The sequence below is a fragment of the Pongo abelii genome, chromosome 2 (genome assembly GCF_028885655.2).
Source record: "Pongo abelii isolate AG06213 chromosome 2, NHGRI_mPonAbe1-v2.0_pri, whole genome shotgun sequence".
Lineage (NCBI taxonomy): Eukaryota > Metazoa > Chordata > Mammalia > Primates > Hominidae > Pongo > Pongo abelii.
In genome coordinates, this window is record NC_085928.1 from 158,637,202 (window position 1) to 158,664,230 (window position 27,029).

Sequence of the window (27,029 nt, forward strand, 5' to 3'; positions counted from 1 at the left end):
CATTATTTCATTATAACAAGAAGTTTGAAGCTCAAACTAGGAAGAAAACATATCCAGGCTGCAAATAAACAATTAATCAAGAGGTTCCATTCCAATGTCAATGTTTCAGAACAGAAAAGCAATCTGGAAAAAAAAATTTCCGGTGGGTCGTCTTAAAAGGACAGGCTCTAGATTCAAAATGTTGGAGACTATATCCAAGATCCATCATTTATTAGCTGGATGACCTTAGGCAACTTAACCTCTCTGTGTTTCAATGTGGGCACCTGGAAAATCAGGGTAACAGTTATGAGAATTAAATGAGAAAAATCCTTAAAAAGAGGTTAAGGACAAACCAAATAAATAGGAGTTCACTAACTGTTGTTATTGTTATAAAAGTAAGTTATTGTTGGTAGAGCTCTTAGAAAAGACAGTTCCAACAGTCAATCTGTAAATGTAGAGGAGTCAAACTATACATCTTTCCCACTTTGGGGGACAAAAATAGCAAAGGCAGAAATACAAACCAAATCTTATGTTAGCAATTGATTATGTTCCTTTACCTTCTCTACTATACATCTTCAAAGAAAAATTTCTTCAATTCAGCAAACATAATCCAATTGACCTGATGATTATTTGAACTTAGATACGAACTGATGACCAAGTATATTTCCCCCAATGAATGACTCTTTAACAGAATACTTTTTACCTTGTAGATAAAATATAAATTATGTTACATTTTTAAAGGGCTTAATAAAGACTTACAATCCAGTTGCTTAACACAGAAAGTGGACAGATGATCAGTGTTGTTCTTGGTCTCTCCTCAACATCAGTTTTCTTTGACCCCTCCACTGCACAAGCTCCTAAAAAAATGAACCACTGATAGAACCTTTAGCTGTTTTTCTGAAATATATATGTCAATAAGGAGATGGCAATAATGTGCCTCCGTGAAAAGATAAATTAGGAACAATTAAAATGAAGCAGATGGACTTCTAACAGGGAATAAATTTTACCTTGTCACTTAAAAAAACTAAAAATCCACATAGTGATTATGAGAAGAACCAAAGGACTATGACAGAGAGTAGGTCACAACGAGAAAGTCTCTAATATTTTCTGATAGTCATAGTCATTCATTAAGACGAACATTTGTTTTATGCAGTTTTCTGAATTTGTGTTATATTTAATTTGGTAGCCAGCCAAGATGGCCCTCAATGATCTCTACTTCTTGATATTCACAATCTTGTGTAATCTCCTCCCATACTCCACCAGGACTGGTCTGTGTGACCAACAGAATATAGCAGAGAAGATAGTATGTCACTTCTGAGATAGGTTCCAAAAGAAGCTTCCGTATTGGGTGTGCAAGCTCACTCTCATACTCATTCTCTCTCTCCAATCTTTCACTCTGGTGGAGCCAGCTGCCACGCTGTGAGGCCACTCAGGCAGCTTATGGAAGGATGCACGTAGTGAGGATCTGAAGACTACAGTTAGCCAGCAAGTAATGAGGTTTGCTGACAACTATGTGAGTGAACTTGGAAATGGATCCTCCCTAAGTCGAATGTTCAGATGACGGCAGCCCCTGAAGAAGAGTTTGACTGCAACCTCGTGAGAGACCATAAGCCTCGTGAGAGACCATAAGCCATTAAACCATCCAGCTAAGCCACTCCGATTCCCAGCCCTGTCAAAATGTGTGAGATAATAAATGTCTGATTTTAAATGGCGAAGTTTTAGGACAATTTGTTACACAGTAATAAGTAACTAATATATTACAACAAAAATTCTTAATACTTTTCTGTGTAGCATGTTTAAAAATAGTGAAAATAAAGTGTTTTTACAAATTCTTGAAATAAATTCTAGAGCTGGTATCCCTTACCAATGGAGTGAGTACCGTCCAGTAAACTTAAAATGCAAATTTCTGAGTTTTTAAAAAATTGTATTTTCACACTAATTTCAAAATTAAACTGGAAGGTGAGCAAAGTATCATACTGTATCTACGTTATCATTCACAACTTGCTTTTTTCTCTCAGTGCTATCTACAGTAGTCCCTCCTTATCCACTGGGGGTATGTTCCAAGACCCTCAATAGATGCTTAAAACCATAAATAGTACCAAACCCTATATATAATGTTTTTTCCCTACATATACCTACAATAAAGTTTAATTTATAAAGTAGGTGCAGTAAGAGATTCGTAACAACAAAGAATAAAATAGAACAATTATAACAATATACAGTTGACCCTTAAACAATATGTTTGAACTATGTGATGCACTTACATGCAAATTTTTGTTAACCAAACGTGGATTAAAAATACAGTATGGGCCAGGCACGGTGGCTCATGCCTGTAATCCCAGCACTTTGGGAGACTGAGGCGGGTGGATCATGAGGTCAGGAGATCAAGACCATCCTGGCTAACACGGTGAAACCCATCTCTATTAAAAATACAAAAAATTAGCCGGGCATGGTGGCAGGCGCCTGTAGTCTCAGCTACTTGGGAGGCTGAGGCAGGAGAATTGCTTGAACCCAGGAGGTGGAGGTTGCAGTGAGCCGCGATCACACCACTGCACTCTAGCCTGGGCGACAGAGTGAGACTCCATCTCAAAAAAAAACAAACAAAAAAACAGTATTTGCTGATTGCAAAACTCATGTATATGGAAGGCCAACTTTTCATATATACTCGTCCTGCAGGGCAGACTGTGGGACTTGAGTATGCACACATTTTGGTATACACAGGGGGCCCTGGAACCAAATCCCTGACATATACTGAGGGATGACTGTACTGTAATAAAACTTATGTGAATGTGGTCGTTCTCTGTCTCTCAAAATATCTTATTGTATATAATATTTTAGAACTGAAACTGTAGAACGTGAAACTGCAGATAAAGAACAACTGTGTTTGGGATTTATACTTATTAGTATTTGTAGCTCTAGTGTATTCATTTTAACCAATGCATAGCATTATACTGCATAAGTAGATTACAATTTATTTACCATTCCCCTACTGGACAACATGTACATTATTTCTAATATTTCATTAAAATAATGCTGCAATGAGAACCATTTTTTCATGTCTCCTCATTTATATTTACAGAGTTACAGATGGTCTATATTCAGCTTCATTATATTTTTGTCCAGTTGCTCTCCTTGGTAATTGGCACTCCCATCAACAATGCACGAATTCCTATTGCTGCACAACTTTGTCAATACTTGGCATTGTGAGATTTTTTAATGTCTGAAAATATGATGGGTAAGAGCATCCCCCTATTCCTTTGTTTTACGTTTTTGAGACACAGTCTCGCTCTGTCACCCAGGCTGGAATGCAGTGGCACTATTATGGCTCACTGCAGCCTTGACCTCCCAGGCTCAAGTAGCTGGGACTACAGGCATGTGCTACCATGCCTGGCTAATTTTGTGTATTTTTTTTGTAGAAACAGGATTTTGCCATGTTGCCCACCCTGATCTTGAACTCATGGGTCTCAGCCTCCCAAAGTGCTGCAATTTCAGGCATGTGCCACCATGCCTGCCGCCACTATTCCTTTAATTTGCATCTCCCCAGTAATTCTGAATCAGCATATTTTTTCCAGTGTTAACTGGTTATTTGGGTTTTCTTTCTATGGACTCCACATGTACATCCTTTGACTATTCTCCTATTGGATGGTCTTTTTCCAATTGTTTGGAAAGTTCTTACATAGTCTAGAATTGAATCCTTTGTCAGTTACACTTAATACACATTATCTTCTCCAGCTTTATCATTTTTTACTTTGTTTATGGCACCTTTTGATGCAGGGAAATTTAAAACGTAGTGGCATTTAATCAATCTTTTCCTTATGACCTTTTGTGTCTTACTAAAGAGATCACTATCTACCACAAGGATGATCAGGATTATGGCTTCTGTCTCCATTCATAGAGTTTTGTTTCTATTCTGCTTCTTTTTCAAAGATATACTTAGTTTGGTTAAAACCAAAATGACACACAGCTGTGACTTTTAAAATTTTCTCTCTTGTATCACAGCTATGCATCTGCAACTGAAAGCGGTTTCTAATGTGTAATTTAATTCTATCTCAACCGAAATTTCCACATTTCTTTAAATTTCTAAAATTAGGGTAAAGAATAATCCACCCAACCTGCCAATATTTTCTATTCCTAATTATCTGATTCTTGGACCAAGAGTCGGCTCTTTCTCATGAGCCTATGTTAGCTTCATAAACAAGCCCCTTCAAGTCAATCTGTACTTCATTATCCTCCTTTTTCTTCACATTACTTCTAATTATTTAAAATTATGTTGACTTGCTTATTGTATGTTTCTCTCATCATTACATTATATGCTATATGAAAACAGATAGCCTGCTATATACCCAACATGTAAAATAATGGAGACCAAGGGGGCAGAGATATAATTTGTCCCAGATCTCCTCAACCTTAGTTCAATCTCTTCCCATCTCAAATATTTAGTCTCTTAAGCAGTGTTGTTTTCCTATGAATTACAAAATATAAAATCATAACAAAGATCACTAACATTTTAAAATGAAAAGCAAATTCTAATACCAAAAATTAAACCTTTAACTTAAATTAACCCAAATTAAATTAAGCTTTAAAGCAGCCACAAATTGCTTTGTGCCGTCACTAGAAGAAATATCTCTGCTATTCAGAGGAGTAAGGGCCCCCCATCGCATTTTGGCCCTAACTAAAACAAATACAGTAGGAAAATGCACCAAAAGGAAAACAAATTATGATGTAGCTTTGTTCTTTTAATGGGTTATATACTTTAAAAAATAGTCTCTATTTTCTAAACTTCTTGTAATATGGTTTTATAACTTAAAATTTTAAATTTTTTCATTCAAAAACAGAAAAAAAAACAAAAACTAGAAAATCAGGATATTTACTGACCCTTTTTCAACATTTTCTTTTTTGTTGTAGGAACAGATGAAGTTAATGCACATGCAAATGCCGCATCTTCTATAACCTTAGAAGATCCTGCTGATAAAACAACAAAGAATCTTAAATTTTTTTCAAATTATCTCCTGTGCTAGAGTACAGGTACTTTCTAAGGGTAAGAAATAGAATACCATTTTCACACTCTATTGTAACAGCTTATATTATTAAGTTAAAATATTTGGTTATTTTATTATTTGGTTATTTTATTATTAAGTTAAAATTACTACCTCTGACACTAAGCATCTTTTCAACTCAGAGAAACGATATAGTCATTCATGGTAAGACTTGAGGAGAAGAAATGAAAGTAGGAGCAGTCATATGCAAAGTGATTCAGCTCTCAGGTGGAAGGAGAATTTTTCAAGGAAACAAACAGTTTGATTCCTAATGATAAGGCTGCCAAATTTTCAGATCAGTCAAGATGATCAGTTATTTTCCAAATGCAATACAATTTCTCAACGAATGAGAAATATAGTATGATGTGAATTACCGGAAAATAAAGCATGTTTTAAAGAAAAAGAAAAAATATTGATTATTTTCACATCTGTATAATAATGTAAACAATAATAGTATTGCCAGGAAGACATTCTCAACCTAATTTTGTAATTACTATTCATACTACACACATAGGTTTTATTGAAGTCATTTTATAGGTAGTAGAAAATTGTTTTAAGTATAGTTTAAATATTATTATCCCTTAGATTTTAATTTGCAACTATTTATTCACTTTTCCTCCTTTACAAAATTAATTTAAAACCCATGGTTAGCTCCATGAAGAGTTCAAATGTAAACATCAGACAAGTTTAAGAGCTATTACTAAAACATTCCAACCTAGCGAGATACAAATCAATGGACTTGTACTTTAATAATCTTGAAGTCTAGATTATGGGTATATAGTATACACATACCTTTCACCCTGCCTTTAGTTTCACACTGTACATTTTTCAGTTTGCCTAAAAATAAAACAAAAATAAAGATAAAAATGGGCAAAACAGGACATTAGAATATAGGACACATTATCAAATCAAATCTATTACACGTTACCTTTCATTTTCTGCGGCAATTCACTTGTTTCAATTTCCTCTGAATCACTGCTTTCTATATACTGGACAGCAGTTTTTCTTCTAAAATTAAGTATACATAAAGAAATTTTTGGACCAACCCAAAGCAAAATAAGATATACAAACATGTTTAATAAATACAATAAAAAACTTTTGTCCCACTCATTTATTTTTTGAAAAATTTTTTAAAGATTTTGACAAATGAAAGTCAGATCTGCTAAAAGCATTCTGCTTTCATAACCAGATAGATGCATTTACTATACAAAATGGAGAACCACTGTTATTGTTTTTTGAGACAGGGTCTCACTCTTTTGCCCAGGATGGAGTACAGTGACACAATCAGAAGTCACTGCAACCTCATACTCCTGGGCTCAAGTGAGCACCCTGCCTTAGCCTCGGGAGTACCTAGGGCTACAGGTGCATGCCACCACACCCAGCGAATTTCACTATTATTAAAATAAATTTGATAGCCGGGTGTGGTGGCGGGTGCCTGTAGTCCCAGCTACTCGGGAGGCTGAGGCAGGAGAATGACGTGAACCCAGGAGGCGGAGTTTCCAGTGAGTGGAGATTGCACCACTGCACACCAGCCCAGCTGACAGAGCGAGACTCCGTCTCAAAAAAATAAAATAAAATAAAATAAAATAAATTTGAAAAACTAAGTCATTCTAAAAAATTAAAAATTTCAATACAAGGTTTAATATTTGGTAGTTCAATTAAAGTATATAAAACTGGAACAAAAAAGAATTGGCTCTTGGCCAGGCACAGTGGCTCATGTCTGTAATCCCAGCACTTTGGGAGGCAGAGGTGGGCAGATCACCTGAGGTCAGGAGTTTGAGGCCAGTCTGGCTAACATGGTGAAACCCCGTTTCTACTAAAAATACAAAAACTAGCCAGGTGTGGTGGTGCATGCCTGTAGTTCTAGCTGCTCAGGAGGCTGAGGCAGGAGAATTGCTTGAACCCGGGAGGCAAAGGTTGCAGTGAGCCGAGATCAAGCCATTGCACTCCAGCCTGGGCGACAAGAGCAAAACTCTGTCTCAAAAAAAAAAAGAAAGAAAAGAAAAAAGAATTGGCTCTTATCAAAGAAAATACTTCTAATACAATGAAATAAGCAGCCAAAAGGCAAAAATGTAATTCTTTCACAATAGAAAATTTCATAAATTTTGTGTAGAAAGTTTAACAGTGATTAAGTGCCTAAGAGCAATAAATTCTGAAGTCAGACTGCCTAAGCTTCAAATCCTCATTCCACCAGTAATTTGTTATGTGATTTTAAGTAAATTACCTAATATTCTTCAATGCCTGTTTCCTCATAAGAAAAATATAAATAAAAATATAATCCTCATAGAATAAAATGTTACTACATGCAAAAGCCCCTAAAAGAGTGCCTGTTACACAATAACATAACTGTATTAGCTATAACATGTGTGTCGGCTGTTAAGTTTTTCTCATGTCCTCACCATTATCATTTCTATGTCCTTTAATCTGATCTTGTCCAATTAGCAGTGTTGTGTTACCCAGGTTTATGGTAAGTTCAAAGTTGTAACATTTGTCATTTATCTAAATCTGAAGCAATTAGATTCAGACAATACTGATGAGTGCTGGCTTTGTGCTTAGTTCAGACAGCTATTAATGACAGAACAATTAACATAGCCACAGTTTCAAAACCTTTGTTGATGAAATAGCTAGCAGAGACAAATTTGCGATGACTTGTGTAGATACTGATGGTAGACAATACAACAAAAGCCCAGTTTTTAGACCTACTTCAGAGGATAAATGAAGTTTATAAAGTTAACAGATTCAAGACAAGATCAGAGGGGAATTACATCTTTTATTCAAATTCTCCCTCTAGTCTATGTTAATATAATATTGTCCACAAATAACTTTATCATGTCTTATTTCCACTACATGTGAAGAACTGAAACGATCAAGAATGCTTTTGTCAAGTTATCTAATAAAATATTCTTCAGTTTTCATCCCCTTAAATCCATAAAGAAAACTTCTAAAATCTCAAAAAAAGCAAAAATTCCAAGATCTAGATCTTAGTTCCTTGATAAAATAGAAAAAAAGTAGTAGAAAGATGAGTGATTATTAAAATTTACCAATTCATTTCTTTTATAGGTCAGTATCATTCTTCTTCATCTGTAAAATGAGAATACCCTATCTGCCTAAGTCATAGTGATCTTGGCAGTTTCAAATAAAAGAATGTATTTGAAAGAACTACTTAACAAATTTAAGGGTCATGGTCATCTCTATCTCTCTCTTTTTCTTTTTTTTTGAGACGGAGTCTCGCTCTGTCACCCAGGCTGGAGTGCAGTGGCGCGATCTTAACTCACTGCAAGCTCTGCCTCCCGGGTTCACGCCATTCCTCTGCCTCAGCCTCCTGAGTAACTGGGACTACAGGCACCCGCCACCACGCCTGGCTAATTTTTGTCTATTTTTAGTAGAGACGGGGTTTCACCGTGTTAGCCAGGATGGTCTCCATCTCCTGACCTCATGATCCGCCCACCTAGGCCTCCCAAAGTGCTGGGATTACAGGTGTGAGCCACCGTGCCCAGCCTCTATCTCTCTTACACATAAGAAAACAGAGTCTAAATAAACATATGTCATAATCAAACCATAATAGTTTACCTTTTGGGGCGGGAGCTAGACAATTCTGACATGCGAAACTTACTCTTCTCCTTGATATCTGAAATAGTGGGTTGTTCACTACATCTAGATGCTTCTATTTCAAAGAAAAATGCAAATATAAAGTATTAGTAAGGTGTCTTAGAAACTAGTATTATCCCTCTTAAAACCTTGGTTTTCTAATTACTGATTTTCAGTTTTCTTAACATCTTCATTCCTTTCATTACTCTATTTTCTCTACTTTTTTCCTAATCTAGTATTTCCTCATTTCTAATTAGAAAGTACCCTCAAATTTTTATGACTCAGTCTTTTCTTTGTACTCATCCAGCCAATCCCCACACTGGCTGAATGTCTTGCTGTACCAAGGCAGCTAAGAGCTATTGGAAAAAAAATCAACAGAACCACAAATAGGTGCTGTTATAAATTTACACGTTCAAATCTCAGATGTCACCTTGTGTCACTTGGTAACTCTTTTTACTAAACACTGTTCAGCTCCCCTACCCATTTATCAGCATGATCCATACCAAAATGATCCATACTACATTGACCCCTTTGCCTAGATTATAACTCCTTTTATTCCAAGATGACCTATTTCACTTTACAAAGATGATGAGATGGTATCTTCTGTAAAAATCTCAATTTTCCTATCTTTTAATCCACTCATTTATCTATACTTTCCCTCAACCTTACTTCTTTCCTTCTACTGCTAACTCATCTACCTAACTCATCTAAGTAAATGAGTTAGACCACAGAACAAAATCAAAAACAAAAAAAAACCTCATCTTACCCTAACTCAGCCACCTTTCTATTTCTTTCCTATCCCAAACTTAAGTAATAGCACCAATTGTTACTCACAATTTTTCACCTACTACTCTTAAAATATTTTCAATCTGCTCTAATCTGTCTTTAGAAATTAGCTTTATGAAGGTCATTTAACTGTAAAATCCACGTATCTCTTTCCATTTCTCCTATGACTTCAGAATTTGGCTCTAAAGCTAGCTTTCTAGCATTATCTGCTGTTATCCATGCATATCACATTTTAAATACAATAAAATTCACTGAGGTCCCAGAATAAAACATGCTCTTTTTAAAGTACCCTTTCATGAGATTTTTTTTCACAACCCAAAATGCTCTTCCCCAGTTCTCTAAATGGTATATTACCCAATTCAATCATCTCCTTGATGAAACCTTTCCTACCACAGTACTCAGGGAAGACCTTTTAAAAAAGAGATCCTAAATTTTTGTACAGTGCAAAGCCAAAACTAGAATTACAATATTAGGCTGAAAAAACGCAAATCAAATATTGGGTCATATTCAAATTAAAGTTTACCAGATCAAATATTGGATCATTTCAAAATTAACATTTACCTTTGCTTAGTCCATCTGCCTTTTCACTGGTATTCTTTCCTCCAAGTTTCATAGAGTCATCGTTAACATTACATTCCTGGGTAAATAGGCATATTTCTTAAACAGTACTGCTATCAGTTTTAAATAACTTTAAATGCATCCTGTTTTATACTGCTTTACTTTGCATAATAAAAACGACCTAAATTGCTACCCAATTCTGGAGCAACTGAAGGGGAGGGTGAATAAGTGGAGAGGAAAATACACAAATTGATTTAAAATTTTTTCACGGGTTATCTCAAAAAAAAAAAAAATAAAACTACTTGGTCTTCACCTTTTCAAAAGGAATACCGAAAGCAAATCTCAATTATAAATGACACATTATTGTGAGAAAAATTCAAGAACTGGGATTTACTTTATAATTAAGAATTCTCAGACTTCAAACTTTTCAAACCAATGTTCCATGTTCAGATCTTTAATGAGGCTGCCATTGTCATCCTCTTTTTCTCTAGAATTTGCAGGGCAAATAGCTCTAATATATAATAGTACAGGTCCCAGAGTGTCCTCTCCTCTTACTCCATGGGGTATTTTCCTGCCAGCCCATTTTCTTTTTCTTTTCCAATGTACCTTTGTTTCCAAAGACACCAATGTACATGAATTGAAAACAATTTTATAAAAGTTGAATTGTAAGCACTTAAAAAATCCTCCCCTTAGAGTTAAGTCTTACTAAAAATGTGGTTGAAAAGGTCCATCCTCTTTAAAGGTACCAATCAAAAAAAATTAAAAATCTGCCGGGCGCAGTGGCTCATGCCAGCACTTTGGGAGACCGAGGCGGGCGTATCACCTAAGATCAGGAGCTCGAGACTAGCCTGGCCAACATGGCAAAACACTGTCTCTACTAAATAGACACAGATTAGCCAGGCATGGTGGCGGGCACCTGTAATCCCAGCTACTTGGGAGGCTGAGGCAGGAGAATTGCTTGAACTGAGGAGGTGGAGGTTGCAGTAAGCCAAGATCACGCCACTGCACTCCCTCTGTCTCAAAAAATAAAATAAAATTAATTAAAAATCCAAAATACAATATTTTTAGAGATACGTAACTAGAAGAGTTACTTTAGACAGGTTAATGTCTAAGCATTAGCTCCAAGAAAGAGATGGTAAAAATGCTTTTCATCAAACGTTCTGTCAAGTCTTCAATAATTACTATAACCATTTATATTAAACAGTATGCAAAAAAACTAAATGTTTATTCAAACATAAAGGATGTCCTTTGCACTCATCTTCTTCTTTTTTTTTTTTCTGAGACAGAGTTTCACTCTTGTTGCCCAGGCTGGAGTGCAACGGCACAATCTCGGCTCATTGCAACCTCCACCTCCTGTGTTCAAGTGATTCTCCTGCCTCAGCCTCCCGAGTAACTGAGATTACAGGCATGCGCCACCATGCCCAGCTAATTTTGTATTTTCAGTAGAGACAGGGCTTCACCATGTTGGTCAGACTGGTCTCGAACTCCTAACCTCAGGTGATCTGCCCGCCTCAGCCTCCCAAAGTGCTGGGATTACAGGCATGAGTCACTATGCCCAGCTTTGCATTATTCTTTATATTAAAATATTTTGCTCAGAAAACTTTTTCTCTATAAAGTTCAAAGATAAACTTTTTATCAAGTCCAAGCTGGATGAAATAATAGTATGTTAGAATCTAGGGGAATTTAAATCAATATTTCAGTCTACTTATGTTTGGAATATCTAAACATACTTGAAAGAGTGACAATTTTTTTTTTTTTTAATAAATCCCTGGCTGGAAATCACATCTTCAGCTGCCATTTCAATTAATGTAGCAACCCAAATATCCTAAAACCTTCCTACTATAAAGCACACTTTAAATATATAACTTATCTTGGGGAAAAATAAGAGAAATCCTTATTGTTAACTGATAATTTCTCAATTAATAATTGAGACTAAAGCTGATTAAGTAGTCTTATGTGTTTCTATCAAATCTGGTAACCTAAAATTTCAGTTTCAATAACCAAATGTAGGAAGAACAAGACATAAAACATTAGGTTGCTCAGGGTGAGGAACTGAATGAGACTTTAACAGGTTTAACTCTCAATAAAAGTAGAAAGTAGGAAGTAAAACTAAGTGCAGACATTAATAAAATAAAATCTCAATAGCACTGACAGGAAACTGATGTACTGCCTTCTGTGAAAACTAAAAACTGGGAAGAATGGTAATTCAGAAGAGTTCAGAAAAGTATATTGCATACATCTTTTTGCTATTTCCTTCTATTTAAGTTACTTGAATTTTCAGGTAAGAAAAGAAGTTAACTGTTCCTCTCTAATAACACTTATTTTTCTCACTAATTTTTAATTCTTAGAGACCAAATATAAATGTATGTTTATATTATATACATATATATGTATATATATACACACACACAAAGTTTCAAGAAGAGTCACCCTTATTCTCATCACTAGGATATAAGTTATTATTAACATTTTGGTACAGATAGTGTATGTAAATGGACTTAAAACACACATGAATATATTATTTACAAAGTGAGGAACCAAACTCCACACAAAGATTTGTATCTGTCATTTTTTAACTAAAAAGAATCATGAAAGTGATTATTCATCAAAAATAATACTTAATGGTTACATAATAGTAAGTTTTATGGCTATATGGTTTAACTGTTCCCTTGTCAAAAGATGTTTCAAATTGTCCACCTTTATTTTATTTTTGTTTGTTTTAGAGACAGGGTCTCACAATGTCACTGAGGGTGGAGTGCAATAGTGCAATCATAGCTGACCATAGGCTCGAACTCCTGGGCTCTAGCGATCCTCCTGCTTCAGCCTCCCAAGTAGGTGGAACTACAGGTGCCAGTCACTATGCGCCCAGCCTTTAAAACAATGTTGAGGGAAAAAAAAAAAAAACCTGTACTTTCTTTGGAAAAAATGAATTTCTGGTAACTCCTTTCAGATAGTTTCTTAGAATTGGCATTATTGACTGGCAAAATTGTTCAAAGATTATAAACAATTTTAAGACTCTTGATACAAATTATCAATTGTTCTCAAGAATGTGATACCTGCTGGTGGCTCACACCTATAACCCCAGCACTTTGGGAGGCTGAGGCAGGTAGATCGCTTGAGCTCATGAGTTCGAGACCAGCCTGGACAACATGGCGAAATCCCATGACTTGAGCCCGGGAGGCAGAGGTTACAGTGAGCTGAGATTGCGCCACTGCACTCCAGCCTGGGCAACAGAGCCACACCTTGTCTGAAAACATAAAAAGAATGTGACACGAACTTTCATTCTTATCAGCAACACATAAGAGACAGAGAGGTCATTCATCACACTTCTGAAAACACAATTTCTTGGTAGTTTTTTTAATGATGAAATTTAAAGATTTCACAATAAACTGGAGGTTTCACATAAAGCGCACTTACTACTACTTTACCTTCTTCAGTAGATTCTTTTTAACTCTTTCAATAGGAAGAGGTCTGCCATCATGGAAGTTGGTAAGGATTACTGCAATGGCTGTAAGAGTTTTACCCTTAAAAATGTTTTAAAAAGATAAATGGTCAGATTATGAAACCCAGTTCACCAGAAAAACATTCTCATTTTAAAATCAAGTAATCGAATATCATTCAAGGTCACAAAAGTGTACTGTATATACATGTTAATGAAAAATGAGTATTTCATTTAGTTAGAAAATGCTTTCCCCCACTGCATTATTAGGGAATTATTAAGTGATTTACACTATAAAATACTACAAGTATCTCTGAGAAGTGTCATTTTATTGAATGACTGCTATTCTACAATTCTACATTTAATCCTGAACTCTTGATTTTTATCACGCAACTATTTATAACTACTCATTTGCCATGAAGTTTGGAGCTAAAGTGATTAGTAATTCCAGTATGCATATAATCATTTTATTAAAATTTGACTTAAAGATAATACCAAGCTTAAAAGTCATAACTTCTCCATAAAGCATAAAAGATATATTTCTTATGCATTTTTCTTTAGTGGAAGCATGTAATTTTTCAATATTTACTGCAACTTAATTCACAGTTGGCAATACATTAGTGAATCTCTGGCAATTTTAAAGCAGTGTAAATAACAGCAGTTTTCAAAGTGTGGTCCACAGGCCACTGGGGATGGGGAGGGTTTCCCAGGAGCCCTTCACGAAAACGTGAAGTCAAAACTGTTTTTATAATACTACTAAGACAGACCTTACTCTGTTAACATCTGCACTAATCCTACAAAAAGCCCAAATAACAATGGTCAAAAAAGTGCCTCAGCATAAAACAAAGCAGTTGGCACTAAGGTATATTAGTACTAGTCATCATATTCTTAACTGCCACATACAGTTAAAAAAAAAAGTTTTCCTTAAGAATGTTCTTGGCTGGGCGCAGTGGCTCAGGCCTGTAATCTCAGCACTTTGGGAGACCGAAGCGGGTGGATCACCTGAGGTCAGGAGTTTAAGACCAGCCTGACCAACACGGTGAAACCCCGTCTCTACTAAATACAAAAAACTAGCTAGGTGTGGTGACGCATGCCCATAATCCCAGCTACTTGGGAGGCTGAGGAAGGAAAATCACTTGAACCTGCGAGGCGCAGGGTGCAGTGAGCCAAGATTGAACCATTACACTCCGGCCTGGGCAACAAGTGTGAAACTCCATCTCAAGAAAAAAAAAAAAAAGGAAGAATGTTCTTGATGAAGCAGTACACATTAATTTTATTAAATCTCATTACTTCCGTACAAATATTTTTAATATTCTGTGTAGTGAAAGGGAAACTACATATGAACTACTTCTGTTGCATATCAAACTATGAGTGTTAGCTAGAGAAAAATCACTCAAGATGGGAATTATAAGCTCAACTAGTCACTTTTTTCATGCGACACCATTTTTACTTGAATGACAACTATCAATCACGACTGAGTGTCTGAAAGATATTTTCTTGAAAATGAACAAAGTGAGGCTGTCATCTACAAAGGAAACAACTGAGCTTGTCAATGATAAAATGTGAGTTTTCAATAGAAAATTAGAATGTTGGAAAAGTTGTGTGTGACACTATGAACATAGTGCCTTCCCAAAATGTAAATGATCTTCTAATAACATCAGTGGTAATATTAATGAATGTAAGTTTTGGATATGGCATATGAAATACATCAACATTTAGTAGGTCTGCCCAACTCAATGAACCAACATTTTCTAAATGAGCAATGCCTGGTGTTATAAAATCATACACGGGTAAAATATCCATTCAATGAGCAAGATACACAAATAGATTTTAATGAAACAGGGTATAAAAAGCTCACTGATATGATTTAGAGTTCCGTATTACAACAATTAACCTTTAATAAACTAATACTTATTGAATTTTGATGCAGTATATCAAAGAAATCTGCAATTATCTAAAAAGCTATTACAATACTCCTCTCTTTACAACAACATGCCATTGTAAGGACAAATTTTCTTCATACACTTCAACCAAAACAACCTAACAGAACAGACTGAATGAAGAAGCAGATGAGAATTCAGCTGCCATCTATTCGGCCAAACACAGAGATGTGCAAGAATGTAAAACAATGCCAGTTGTCGCAACAAAATTGTTAATGTTTTGGCATAGTTACTTTTCTTTTAAAAATATGCTATTTATGTTAACAAGTAATGAGTTCGTACTGGTATCTTTAGCTACCACTGCCTAATACTATAAATACTGATTAACAGCACACAAAACAAAAGCTCTTTGAGATCAGTAATTTTTATGAGTAGAAAGGGTTACTGAGACTGAAAAATATAAAAACTGCTAGTGTAAGGACCCATAAATATCTATTTAATACTCTGCATACCACAATATTTGTGATGGAATACAATTTCACATAACATTGTTTTGTCTTTACTTTTTAAAAGAAAACCTATGAAAGACAGGTCACCCTGAATTTCAAAGAGCAAAGAAAACTGAGAAACATGGCTAGGCAGGGTGGCTCACATCTGTAACCCCAGCACTTTGAGAGGCCAAGGCGGGCAGATCACTTGAAGTCAGGAGTTCAAAACCAGCCTGGCCAACGTGGTAAAACCCTGTCTCTATTAAAATACAAAAATTAGCTGGGCATGGTGGCACATGCCTGTAATCCCAGCTATTTGGGAGGCTGAGACAGGAGAACTGCTTGAACCTGGCAGGCAGAGGCTGCAGTGAGCCGAGATCGCGTCACTGCACTCCAGCCTGGGTGACAGATCAAGACTCCATCTCAAAAAAAAAAAAAAAAAAGGAAAAGAAAACTGAGGAACACATCTTTATACCACTATTTTAAGTAAAAACTATAGAAAAAACTGTGTTCTACAAAGATAGTAAAATCTAGTCCCAAACTGGTACCAACATATTCCTATCTCTTTTTACTTCAAAATTACTTTCTAGAAAATCATAATCACAAAATTAGATTTTATTAACTAAAGAAAAAAATAATTACCAAACCCATATCATCAGCTAAAATTCCTCCATGGACATTTTCTGGTCGGTCCTTCTCAGAAAAATTTGTTATTGTGTTATAGTATAAGTCATTTCGCTGTTCCCAGAATGGTGGAAGTTCTTTGCTGTTTTCCCGTGACACCATCCAAGCTAGAGCTTGTTTTTGATGTGGAAGCAGTGGTGTTTCAATAGCCTATAAATAAAAAGTCATAAAGAGAAATACATTAAGCCATTCCTTTTTTCACATGCAGATCCTGTGATTAAACAAAAAGTAGATTATAAGTATATTTAAACATTCTGAGTAGTCTTACATAAAAAATATTGGTTCAATACCTCAGCTGGTTCCATTTCATGGGTTTTATCATCTTCTTTTAAATCTTCAAACAATTTGTCAAATTCTGTTTTAAGCTACAATAAACAGCAACAAGAAACAATGTAAAACAAACTAATTAAAATAATACTTGCACTTAAGTCAGATTTGAAATCATTTAGTCAATTAACTGACGTTAATGTCAAACGGGCCAGGAGTGGTGGCTCATGCCAATAATTTCAGCACTTTGGGAGACCAAGGTGGGAGGATCACCTGAGCTCAGGAGTTTGAGACCAGCCTGGACAACATAGTGAGAGATCCCATCTCTACAAAAAAATTTTTAAAAAATTAGCCAGGCATGGGGGTGCATGCCTGTAGTTCTGGCTCCTAGGGATGCTGAGATGGGAGGATCACTTCAGCCTAGTAGGTAGAGGATACAGTGAACCATGATTATGCCACTGCACTCCAGCCTGGACAAGAAAGTGAGACCCTGTCCCAAAAAATTAAAAAATTGAAATTAAATCAAATTTAAAAAACTCAAACTAGTCAAACACCAAAAAGGCACATAAATCAACTCTAGGATTACAGTACTCACTGAAGAGCCAATGGACAGGTGCTTTAGTTGTTAGGAGGTAAAAGAATATAAAAGAGTTTTAAGTCCCGAGTTTCAATCACAGTTTTATCACAAATAAGCTTATATGTAAGTTTCAGCAAGACTTGACCTTTATGGCCCCATGTCTTATTCCTATAAAATGAAAGGGATGAACTAAATTTAGATTGTCTCTAAGGTTCCTTCTGCCATTAAAATTCTGTGATGCTATCAGTTGTATTCAAAATATTTTCTCAGTCCTACCAGGTCAATGACATTCCATTTATTATTACTGCAATAAGGAACTTGCCATGCACTATAGGATCCTTTTATTATTATGCTAATTTAATTGACTATTTAAACTAGGTTAGTCCAATTTGATATCGACATATATGTGATACAGATATTTTTGAAAATTAACACATGAACACAGCAGCAGCTCAGAAGAAATCAGGCCAGGTCTAAAAAATCAGAAGTAACCTGGGGTTTATCTACCAGAAACAAGCTCAAGTCATTCTAACAATAAGCAGGGGAAATATGGTAACTACAATTAGTAGATAAAAGGACTAATACTGGTAGATACAAACATCAAAAAAGTTTTAATGTTATTTTTAAATTGATCTGCATTAATTTACTTTATATACTTTTTTTCAAAGAAATTCAGCATAACTCACCCTAAATTATAAATTAGACAAAGACAATGTGAAGAATTTGGAGTTAATTCCTTAGCAAAATTATTGAAAGGAGTTAAGTCTCAGCTTCAATTTTTTTCTTAAAATTACTACTTGAACATTTAAAACATTTCAAATACAAAAATATGCCATGCATAAACAGGAACGTGTGTGTTTTGTATGTTAGGTACAAATGTTCATGTATGGATTTATTCCTTATCAGTACTTTTTATATAAAATGTTAACATATATATATATTCTATTTATTCTATAACATTTGTCATTATAACTTAATATATTTGAAGACCACAAATACCCACACGTACATATTCATCCTGTTCTTTTAAATACAAACCTGCAACATTTAAAATTCACTTTTAGATTACAAAATAAAAGAGAAGCACACCTGTTCAGTTGTCATCTGTACTGCAGCATGCACTGGCATACTATAGCTTGGTCCAGCTCTTCCAGAGCCCCAACCACTTTCCAAATTGAATCCTAAAGCTATAATTTACAAAATAAAAAGAATAAAGCCATCAAATAAAGTAGGTTTTTATCTTTTATTAAGTAGCTTTTAAAATGTGCATTAACAGGGCTGGGTGCCGTGGCTCACGCCTGTAACCCAAGCACTTTGGGAGGCCAAGGCAGGTGGTTTGCCTGAGCCCAGAAGTTTGAGACTAGCCTGAACAACATGGTGAAATTCTGTCTCTACAAAAAATACAAAAATTAGCAGAGCGTGATGGTGTGTGCCTGTAGTCCCAGCTACTCGGGAGGCTCAGGTGGAAGGATTGCTGGAGCCCAGGAGGTCAAGGTTGCACTCAGCCATTGATCGTGGCCACTGTACTCTAGCCTGGGTGACAGAGCAAGACTCTGTCTCAAAATATATACACAAATAAATAAATAAAATGTGTATCACAAACTGCATCAAAAAACTTGTATTTTAGAGGTATTTTAAAAGCTAAATACTAAATCACTAAAAAAAAAAGTAATTCCACATTATTTGAACAAACTCTTGCCAAGCAATCCTTTTCATTCGATATCAGAAGATTATTTTTGCCTAAAATTTATCAAAAAGAATGTTTAAAGTTTCCAGATGTTACCATTAGGGAAAATTAGGGGAGGGTACATATGAGACTTCATTGTATACATACTTTTTCTTTAATTTTTTTAATATCCCCACACTCTTACTATTCTAACTGTGTATATTTTTATGTGTGAATCTATTTCAATGAGGCAAAAGGAAAAATCAGAGATTTCCTCAAAAAGACTCCTGAAAAAAAGTTGTACCTTGGGGCCTTGAGCACAAATTAGCCAACAAACTCCAAGAGAGAATAAATGTTTCATAATCCCTGCATCTTACAATATCAGGATAATATTAAGTCAAACCCTAAACTTACTTTTTGGTGCAGGACCCAATTTAAATCCATGTTTCTTCAACTGATCTGAAACCGCTTTTCTATTTTCTTCTTTTCCCCAAAAAGTCATATGCAGAGGCATGGTAAAAGCATTGTTTGCACCAAAAGGAACTACCCTATTATATTTGGGAGAAAAAGAAAGGGAAATCAGAAGCATTACTTTTTATCCCCACTAAGAATTAGTTCAATATTTTAAGTGTATCATTTACATTTTACATTGAAGTAAAGTAATAAGGAACTAGCTGGGCAGACTTGAAAGAAAAAAAGGAAAAGAAATAGAATCATAAACAATCAGAAGGGTGATTTTTAGAAACAGAGTGCCAGAAAAAATTGAGAAAATGGAATAAAGCAGTTTTAAAAATGCAAGGATGGCCTGTAAACAAGATTGTAATATAAGTAAAATAAGTTAAATCAAAGGGTAGAGTTTGGCTAACGGAACCACTGAGGGTAGTAACTCATTCTGCTTGGAAAATGGGAAATGCAAGAACTTGTGATTCACTAAGTTATTCTCAATAACTGAAAAACCTGATAAACTGAAAAAGGAGAAAACAAAGTGAGACATTACTGAGCATTTATTTTCTCTTCCAAACTCACCTAGGATTATATGAATATCCTAAAAATTAGAATTAGAATATCAAGATCCTAAATATTCCAGATACTTAAATTGAGATCACAAGTACAAATGCCTAAAAGAGAAAAGGTAACTGAAAGATTGAAAGAGTTTAGAAAAAGAAAAAAGAAAGAAACAGGTGATAAAACTGGGAGAGCATATGCCCTAGCTAAAGGGAGAGTTCCAGTCAACTGTTGTCATATGGAAGTGACAACTCATCCTGCATTGCCAGATTTTTCACTTGTCAAGAGAAAAATCACTTTTTGTATTTAAGGAAATAAATTAATATGTATAAAATGCAGACTAGCTAGCTATTTCAATAATTAGTACTGAACGAAAAAATCTCTAAAACACTGCAGGGCAAAATGAAATTCACCTACATCATATCACAGAATACCAGTTTATAACCTCTGATATAAACAAACACTTCCAGGCTGGGCACGGTGGCTCAAGCCTGTAATCCCAGCATTTTGGGAGGCTGAGGCGAGCAGATCACCTGAGGTCAGGAGTTCGAGACAGCCTGGCCAACATGGCAAATCCCTGTCTCTACTAAAACATACAAAAATTAATTGGGCATGGTGGCAGGCACCTGTAGCTACTCGGGAGGCTAAGGCAGGGAGAGTTGCTTGAACCCTGGAGGTGGAGGCTGCAGTCAGCCGAGATCACACAACTGCACTACAGCCTGGGCAACAGAGTGGAGACTTCGTCTCAAAATAAATAAATAAATAAACAAACACTTCCAAATTCCTAAACCTAGGTACCAAAAGGTTTGGAGAAATGGAATGTACTTCCTAATATTTGAACCAAGGTCTATTTTATTTTCTCCATGGTAATAATTCCATAGGAAAATGAGAGGACAACTGTTTGATGGCTGGGGTAGTAGAAGTATGTAAAAGGAGAAATAAAACATTTATTTAACATGTACCAAAAGTACAGTGATAGAAATTGTTAGCATACCTTTATAGGCTCTAACAAGAAGCCCTAACAAGTTCAAAGATGACTATAATTCACAATTATTAAAACTAAATTCTGAAAGTACATTACCCTTCAATTTGTGCCAATTTGTTGTCCATGATATAGGCCAAAGCACCTGCAAGCTCTTTCTTTAAATGGCCAACCTGATTTCCATTCACATTGTTTACTTTAATTGCATTCTTATCATAAGGGTTATTAGGATCTCGTTGTAATGCAACCATTTCATTATTATTAACCTAATAAAAATAATAAACAGATAATATTACATTATAAATAGACAATAACTTTGTTATACTTTATCTGGGATTTCCATTCATTTTTTAATGCTACTGCTAAATACTGCACATAAGAAAAATATATTTTCTAGACACAAACTACAGAAATATTAATATATATTATGACTCCTTAATATTATTTTTCTAATCTATATTCATTAGGAAGTTAACAAATCCTTAATGTCTAAAAAATAGTCAAATGTAAACTAGCAAATTCAAATTATCTAAAATTTTCAACACCATAACTTCTGAAAAATAGCCAACCCTTACTGAGTGCTTACTATGTGCCAAGCATTGGTCTAAGTACATTGCACAGACTGACAGCTCTACTGGGAGGTACTATCATTATTCCCATTTTACAAATGAAGAAACTGAAGCACAGAAAAGTAACTTGCCCAAGGTCATAAAGCTAAAAGGTAGCAGAGCTAGGATCTGAACCTAGACAGGGTGGTTCCTGAGCCTCAATTCTCCAGAATATAAAAGTCAGGGAATAAGGCATTTATAAGTCAGGATGGAACTAGGTAAGAAAAATATATCCAGCCTTCAACTCATGCCATTCTGATTCTACTTTATTAAAAACTGTATGATGTAACTTAAATATTATGATGTATATTTTTAAAAACTGAAGGAGGGTAACACAATAAAGAATGGTAGAATGAGGACTTTCAAAAACTCCTCAATAAAGGCAACAAAAAACTAGATAAATTATTTGTCAGAATCAAATGTGTCAGAACACTGAGAACTAAATCAAAGGCTTGCAGAAATCTGGGTAACATTTATTCAAGAATAAAAAGAATAAACAGCTGAATATCAGTACTTCAGTCCCATCCCCAGCAACCCTGTAGCCTTTAAAAATAATAGCTCACGGCCAGGCACAGTAGCTCACGCCCCCAGCACTTTGGGAGGCCGAGGTGGGCAGATCACGAGGTCAAGAGATCAATACCATCCTAGCCAACATGGTGAGACCCCCATCTCTACTAAAAACACAAAAATTAGCTGGGTGTGGTAACACGCACCTGTAGTCCTAGCTACTCGGGAGGCTGAGGCAGGAGAATCACTTGAACCCGGGAGGCAGAGGTTGCAGTGAGCCAAGATAGCGCCCCTGCACTCCAGCCTGGCGACAGAGTGAGACTCCATCTCAAAATAAATAAATAAATAAATAAATAAATAAATAAAAATAAAAATAATAGCTTGTTAGGATCCTAGGTAAAGCCTGGCAGTCACCAGAAAAAGACAGAATGGAGTTACAGTTCTTTCAGAGATTCATTCCCAAAGAACTGTTATTCTCCTGAAGTTCCCCAGAAGACCCCACTTTCAAGGCTGACTGTATTTAACCTCTGAGCTCACCAAGTACAAAAAAACCTCCCTTGGGTAGATGTTTGTCAAAAACGATTTTACAGGAAAGTGTTTTAACTTCATGGCTGCCTGAGGCAGTGGATAACAGCTGAAGCAAAAAAACAAAAAAGGCTTATAAAGAAGAGCTAGGGAATGAGATGTCTGTGAGGGCTTTGAAAAGCTCCAATGTATTTCTGGAAATCTAGAAGGCCGTAAGCAAGCACTGGGCTGGTATGCATGACCAGGGCTGTGCACGTTCTCAAGAAAGACCTGAGAAGGCCCTAAACGCTCACCTTTGCCTGAACTTGAGGCATTTAAACAAGCCAGAAGTGAAAGCTAAAGCAGAGTTGTCAGGGGCCTTAGAGTGTTGAAGGAATGCCCTAACATACAGAAGTTCTCAGCAAAGAATGTACGATTTATTTGTTCCAGCACAATCATTAGCTGACTGCTAAGCTAACCAAGTACAGACTTCAGTGACCACACACGATAAAGGATAGACATCACAGAATTAATTCAGAAAATTCACTAACAAACACACACTAATTACAAAACTCAGCAACAACAAACCACCCTGGAAGCCTAACAAACACACACTAATTACAAAACTCAGCAACAACAAACCACCCTGATTTCCAGAGTTGCCACATTATTTAAAATGTCAATGTTTCAAGAAAAAAAGTACAAGACATGCAAAAAAAAATAAGAAAGTATGGTCTATACAGAGAAAAAAAGCAATCAATGTCAACTGTCCCCAAGGAAGTACAGATGTTTGACATAGTAGAAAAAGAATTTAAGTCAGTTATTTTGAAAATGTTCAAAGGGGCTGGGCATGGTGGCTCACACTTGTAATCCCAGCACTTTAGGAGGCTGAAGTGTGAGGAGCTCTTGAGGCCAGGAATTTGAGACCAGCCTAGGAAACATAGAAAGACCCCATTTCTACAAAATAAAAATAGAAAAATTGGCCAGGTATGGTGGTACATGCCTGTAGTCCCAGCTATTCAGGAGTCTGAGGTGGGAGGACTGCTTGAATACAGGAGTTCAAGGTTACAGTGAGCTACGATCACGCCACTGCACTCCAGCCTGGGTAACAGAGCAAAAACCTATCTCTAAAAAAATTAAAAAATTCAAAGATCTGGCCGGGCGCTGTGGCTCACGCCTATAATCCCAGCACTTTGGGAGGCCAAGGCGGGCGGATCACAAGGTCAGGAGATCGAGACCACCTTGGCTAACACAGTGAAACTCCATCTCTACTAAAAATACAAAAAATTAGCCGGGCGAGGTGGCGGGTGCCTGTAGTCCCAGCTACTCAGGAGGCTGACACAGGAGAATGGTATGAACCCGGGAGGCGGAGCTTGCAGTGAGCCGAGATCGTGCCACTGCACTCTAGCCTGGGCGACAAAGCAAGACACCGTCTCAAAAAAAAAAAGTTCAAAGACCTAAAGCAAATCATTTCTTTCGACATGAAAACGCATGTCTAAAAGCATGGAAACAATGTCTCACCAAACAGCAATTCTAGAGTCAAAAGGTACAATAACTGAAGAAAAAATTCATCAAAGAGACTCAACAGCAAATTTGAGCAGGCATAAGAAAAATCAGCGAAGCTGAAGATAGGTCAATTGAGATTATAAAATCTAAGGAACAAAAAAATGAAACACATAACAGAGCCTCAGAAACTTGTAACATCAAGCATACCAACACACATACATAAGAGTACCATAAGGAGAAAAGAGAAAGGGGCAGAAAAAATATTTAAAGAAATAACAGCCAAAACCTTCCCAATTTGATGAAAACCACTACTCTACACATATAAGAAGCTCAACAACTCCAACTAAAATAAACTCAAAGAGAGCCACACCTGGTCACATCATAATCAAACCGTCAAAAAGAAGTTTGAGACCAGCCTGGGCAAAAGGGTAATGACAGTTTCTAAAAAAAAAAAAAAATTATTTAAAAAAACAAAAATTTTTAAGTATAATTTTTTGTAATTTTTGTCCTATCTCATTAAAAAGTATATAAAATAATTATAAATCTTTGTTGATAGGTATACTACATATATAAAGATATAACTTGGATAACAGCACAAAGGAAGGCAATAGGATGGAGTGGTGAGCAAAGGTTTTTTGGGGGGTTTTTTGGTTGTTTTTTTGAGACAGAGTCTTGCTGTCACCAGGCTGGAGTACAGTCGCACAATCTCGGCTCACTGCAACCTCTGACTCCCTAGTTCATGTGATTCTCCTGCCTCAGCCTCCCAAGTAGCTGGGACTACAGGCAGATGCCACCATGCCCAGCTAATTTTTGTATTTTTAGTAGAGATGGGGTTTCACCATGTTGGCCAGGATGGTCTCAATCTCCTAACCTCGTGATCCACCCACTTTGGCCTCCCAAAGCCCTGGGATTACAGGCGTGAGCCACCATGCCCAGCCACAAAGTTTTTTATATACTGTTAAGTTGGCACTAATCCAAACTAGGTTCTTATAAATTAAGTTGTTAATTGTAATCCCTAAGGCAATCATAAGTAACTCAAAATATATAGTAAAAGAAACAAGGGAATTAAAATGGTACACTAAAAAAAAAAATCTATTTAACACAAAAATGAGTATTGGAGGCCAGACCCAAATGCCACATATTGTATCATTCCATTTACATGAAATGTCAAGAGGAGGTAAATCCATATACACAGGAAGAAGACTGATTCATGGTTGCCAGGGACTGAGGGGTAGAGGTAATGGGAGTGACTACAAATGGGAATGAGGTTTCTTTTTGGAGTAATGAAAATGTTTTGGAACTAGATTGTAGGGATGGTTGCACAACCTTGTGAGTATTCTAAAAACTACTCAACTGTACACTTTAAAATGGTAAATTTTATAATAAATGTATCTCAATTTTTAAAAATTCCTTGAAAATATACAAGAAAGCTGCTTCGAACCTCTCCCAGCATCTGTCTACTGACTCAGGAGATTACAGCCAGAACCAACCAGAGTATTAGACAGATATTCATCTCTAGACCTTTAGAGATATTATCTATGAGGCAGAGCTACGTTCTCTCCCAGTCGCCACCCCTCTGCCACTGCCTACAGGATGATCTTTTTTAAACTGGATTATGCAAATCCTAGAAAACACATAACCAAAAAAAAAAAAGGGGGGGCACAAAACTAACAATTTTTGAGCATTTCATCTCAAATAAGGTATTACATAATTGTATTTTATCATAATAAGCTATCATTAATTACAATTAGTTAACTGTCATTACAAATAACTAATTACTAGAATTTTAAATAAAATATATATGAGCCAAAATATTGGAGACTATAAAAACAAAAACATGGTCCCAGCAGCAAGAAAAAACAGGACATATAAAAAAACAAAAAGACAAAGACAAGAATAACAAAAGGAATGAGAATTAATCATAACAGTATAGTCATACCCTGCATAACAACATTTCAGCAATGACAGACCACATATATTATGCAACAGCTGTTCCACAAGATTATAATGGGGCTGCCCTATAGAAGTGTACCATTTTTTATATTTTATACAATATTTTTACTGTACTTTTTTCATGTTATATATGCTTAAATACACAAATGTGTTATAACTGCCCATAGTATTCAGTAAAGTAACATCCTGTTCACTCTGTTTCCACAAAGAAATCACTTAACACTTTTCTCACAAAGTATCTTCATTGTTAAGCAACACATAACTGTATTTTAAAATAGAAAAAGAAATAAACCACATTACAAAATAAAGCCTTTGATGGGTCAAAAAATAAATTTAACCATATGCTTATTGAAAACACACTTTAAAAAAAAAACAAAAAAACAAAGAAAAATAAAAATGAAATAAGAATTAAAAAACACCAGAGTTAAAAATAAAGAATGCTACTATATAACAAAACTTGGTGGCTAAAGGCAATGCAATACTTAACACGTTTAAAGATTAAAAGACTAAATGACTCAAATTAAGTGCTCAAATCGCAAGTCCAACAGAAAAAAAAAAGAAAATGAACCTAAGTAGAAAAACCGAATGTAAGAGAGTAATTATTAAGCCAAGAAACATAATCCAAGAGAGCCTGCCTTGAAAAGAAATAATGTCGTAGCTAATCAATAAAAAAGACACAAATGCGTAATGCAAAGAATAAAAACAGGAATATAATCACCTTTTTAAAAAAGTTTTTAAAAAGTTTAATGGAGCCAATAAGGCATATAAAATTGTGTTCTGGCAGACATTAAAAAAATGGCACATTTTATCAAAATTTGACAATTCAGAGTAAAGGGTACTGAAATTTAAGGTTCAGAGCACCAACTTAAAACAACCAAAAAAATGGTTATTCAACTTGGAAAGAGGAACTAGAACCAAGGCATAAAGGGGAGTTTAAGTATGTGTTCCTCCAACTCAAAATCCTTCAGGAATAGGAGTTTTGGCCACTTGTGAGCAACACATCACATCACCAAATC

General features: G+C 35.7%; 1 protein-coding gene across 8 annotated transcripts in view; it reads right to left on the reverse strand.

Moving 5' to 3' along the window:
* The window catches only part of HLTF (helicase like transcription factor), a 56,013-nt gene that overhangs the window by 24,348 nt on the left and 4,636 nt on the right, over positions 1-27,029 (reverse strand). For 4 of the 8 annotated variants that reach the window (XM_002814159.5, XM_009239403.4, XM_009239401.4 and 1 more), the window contains exons 3-14: positions 21,035-21,201; positions 19,363-19,496; positions 18,372-18,469; positions 16,729-16,803; positions 16,397-16,588; positions 13,376-13,471; positions 9,951-10,026; positions 8,586-8,679; positions 5,944-6,023; positions 5,808-5,852; positions 4,855-4,944; positions 739-836 (exon numbers count right to left, since the gene is read on the reverse strand). In XM_002814159.5, coding sequence (XP_002814205.2) covers positions 739-836; positions 4,855-4,944; positions 5,808-5,852; positions 5,944-6,023; positions 8,586-8,679; positions 9,951-10,026; positions 13,376-13,471; positions 16,397-16,588; positions 16,729-16,803; positions 18,372-18,469; positions 19,363-19,496; positions 21,035-21,201 — 1,245 coding nt within the window. The remainder of the gene's footprint in view (positions 1-738; positions 837-4,854; positions 4,945-5,807; positions 5,853-5,943; positions 6,024-8,585; positions 8,680-9,950; positions 10,027-13,375; positions 13,472-16,396; positions 16,589-16,728; positions 16,804-18,371; positions 18,470-19,362; positions 19,497-21,034; positions 21,202-27,029) is intronic. The other 4 variants (XM_054552821.2, XM_009239404.4, XM_063722268.1 and 1 more) reach the window with 1 other exon arrangement.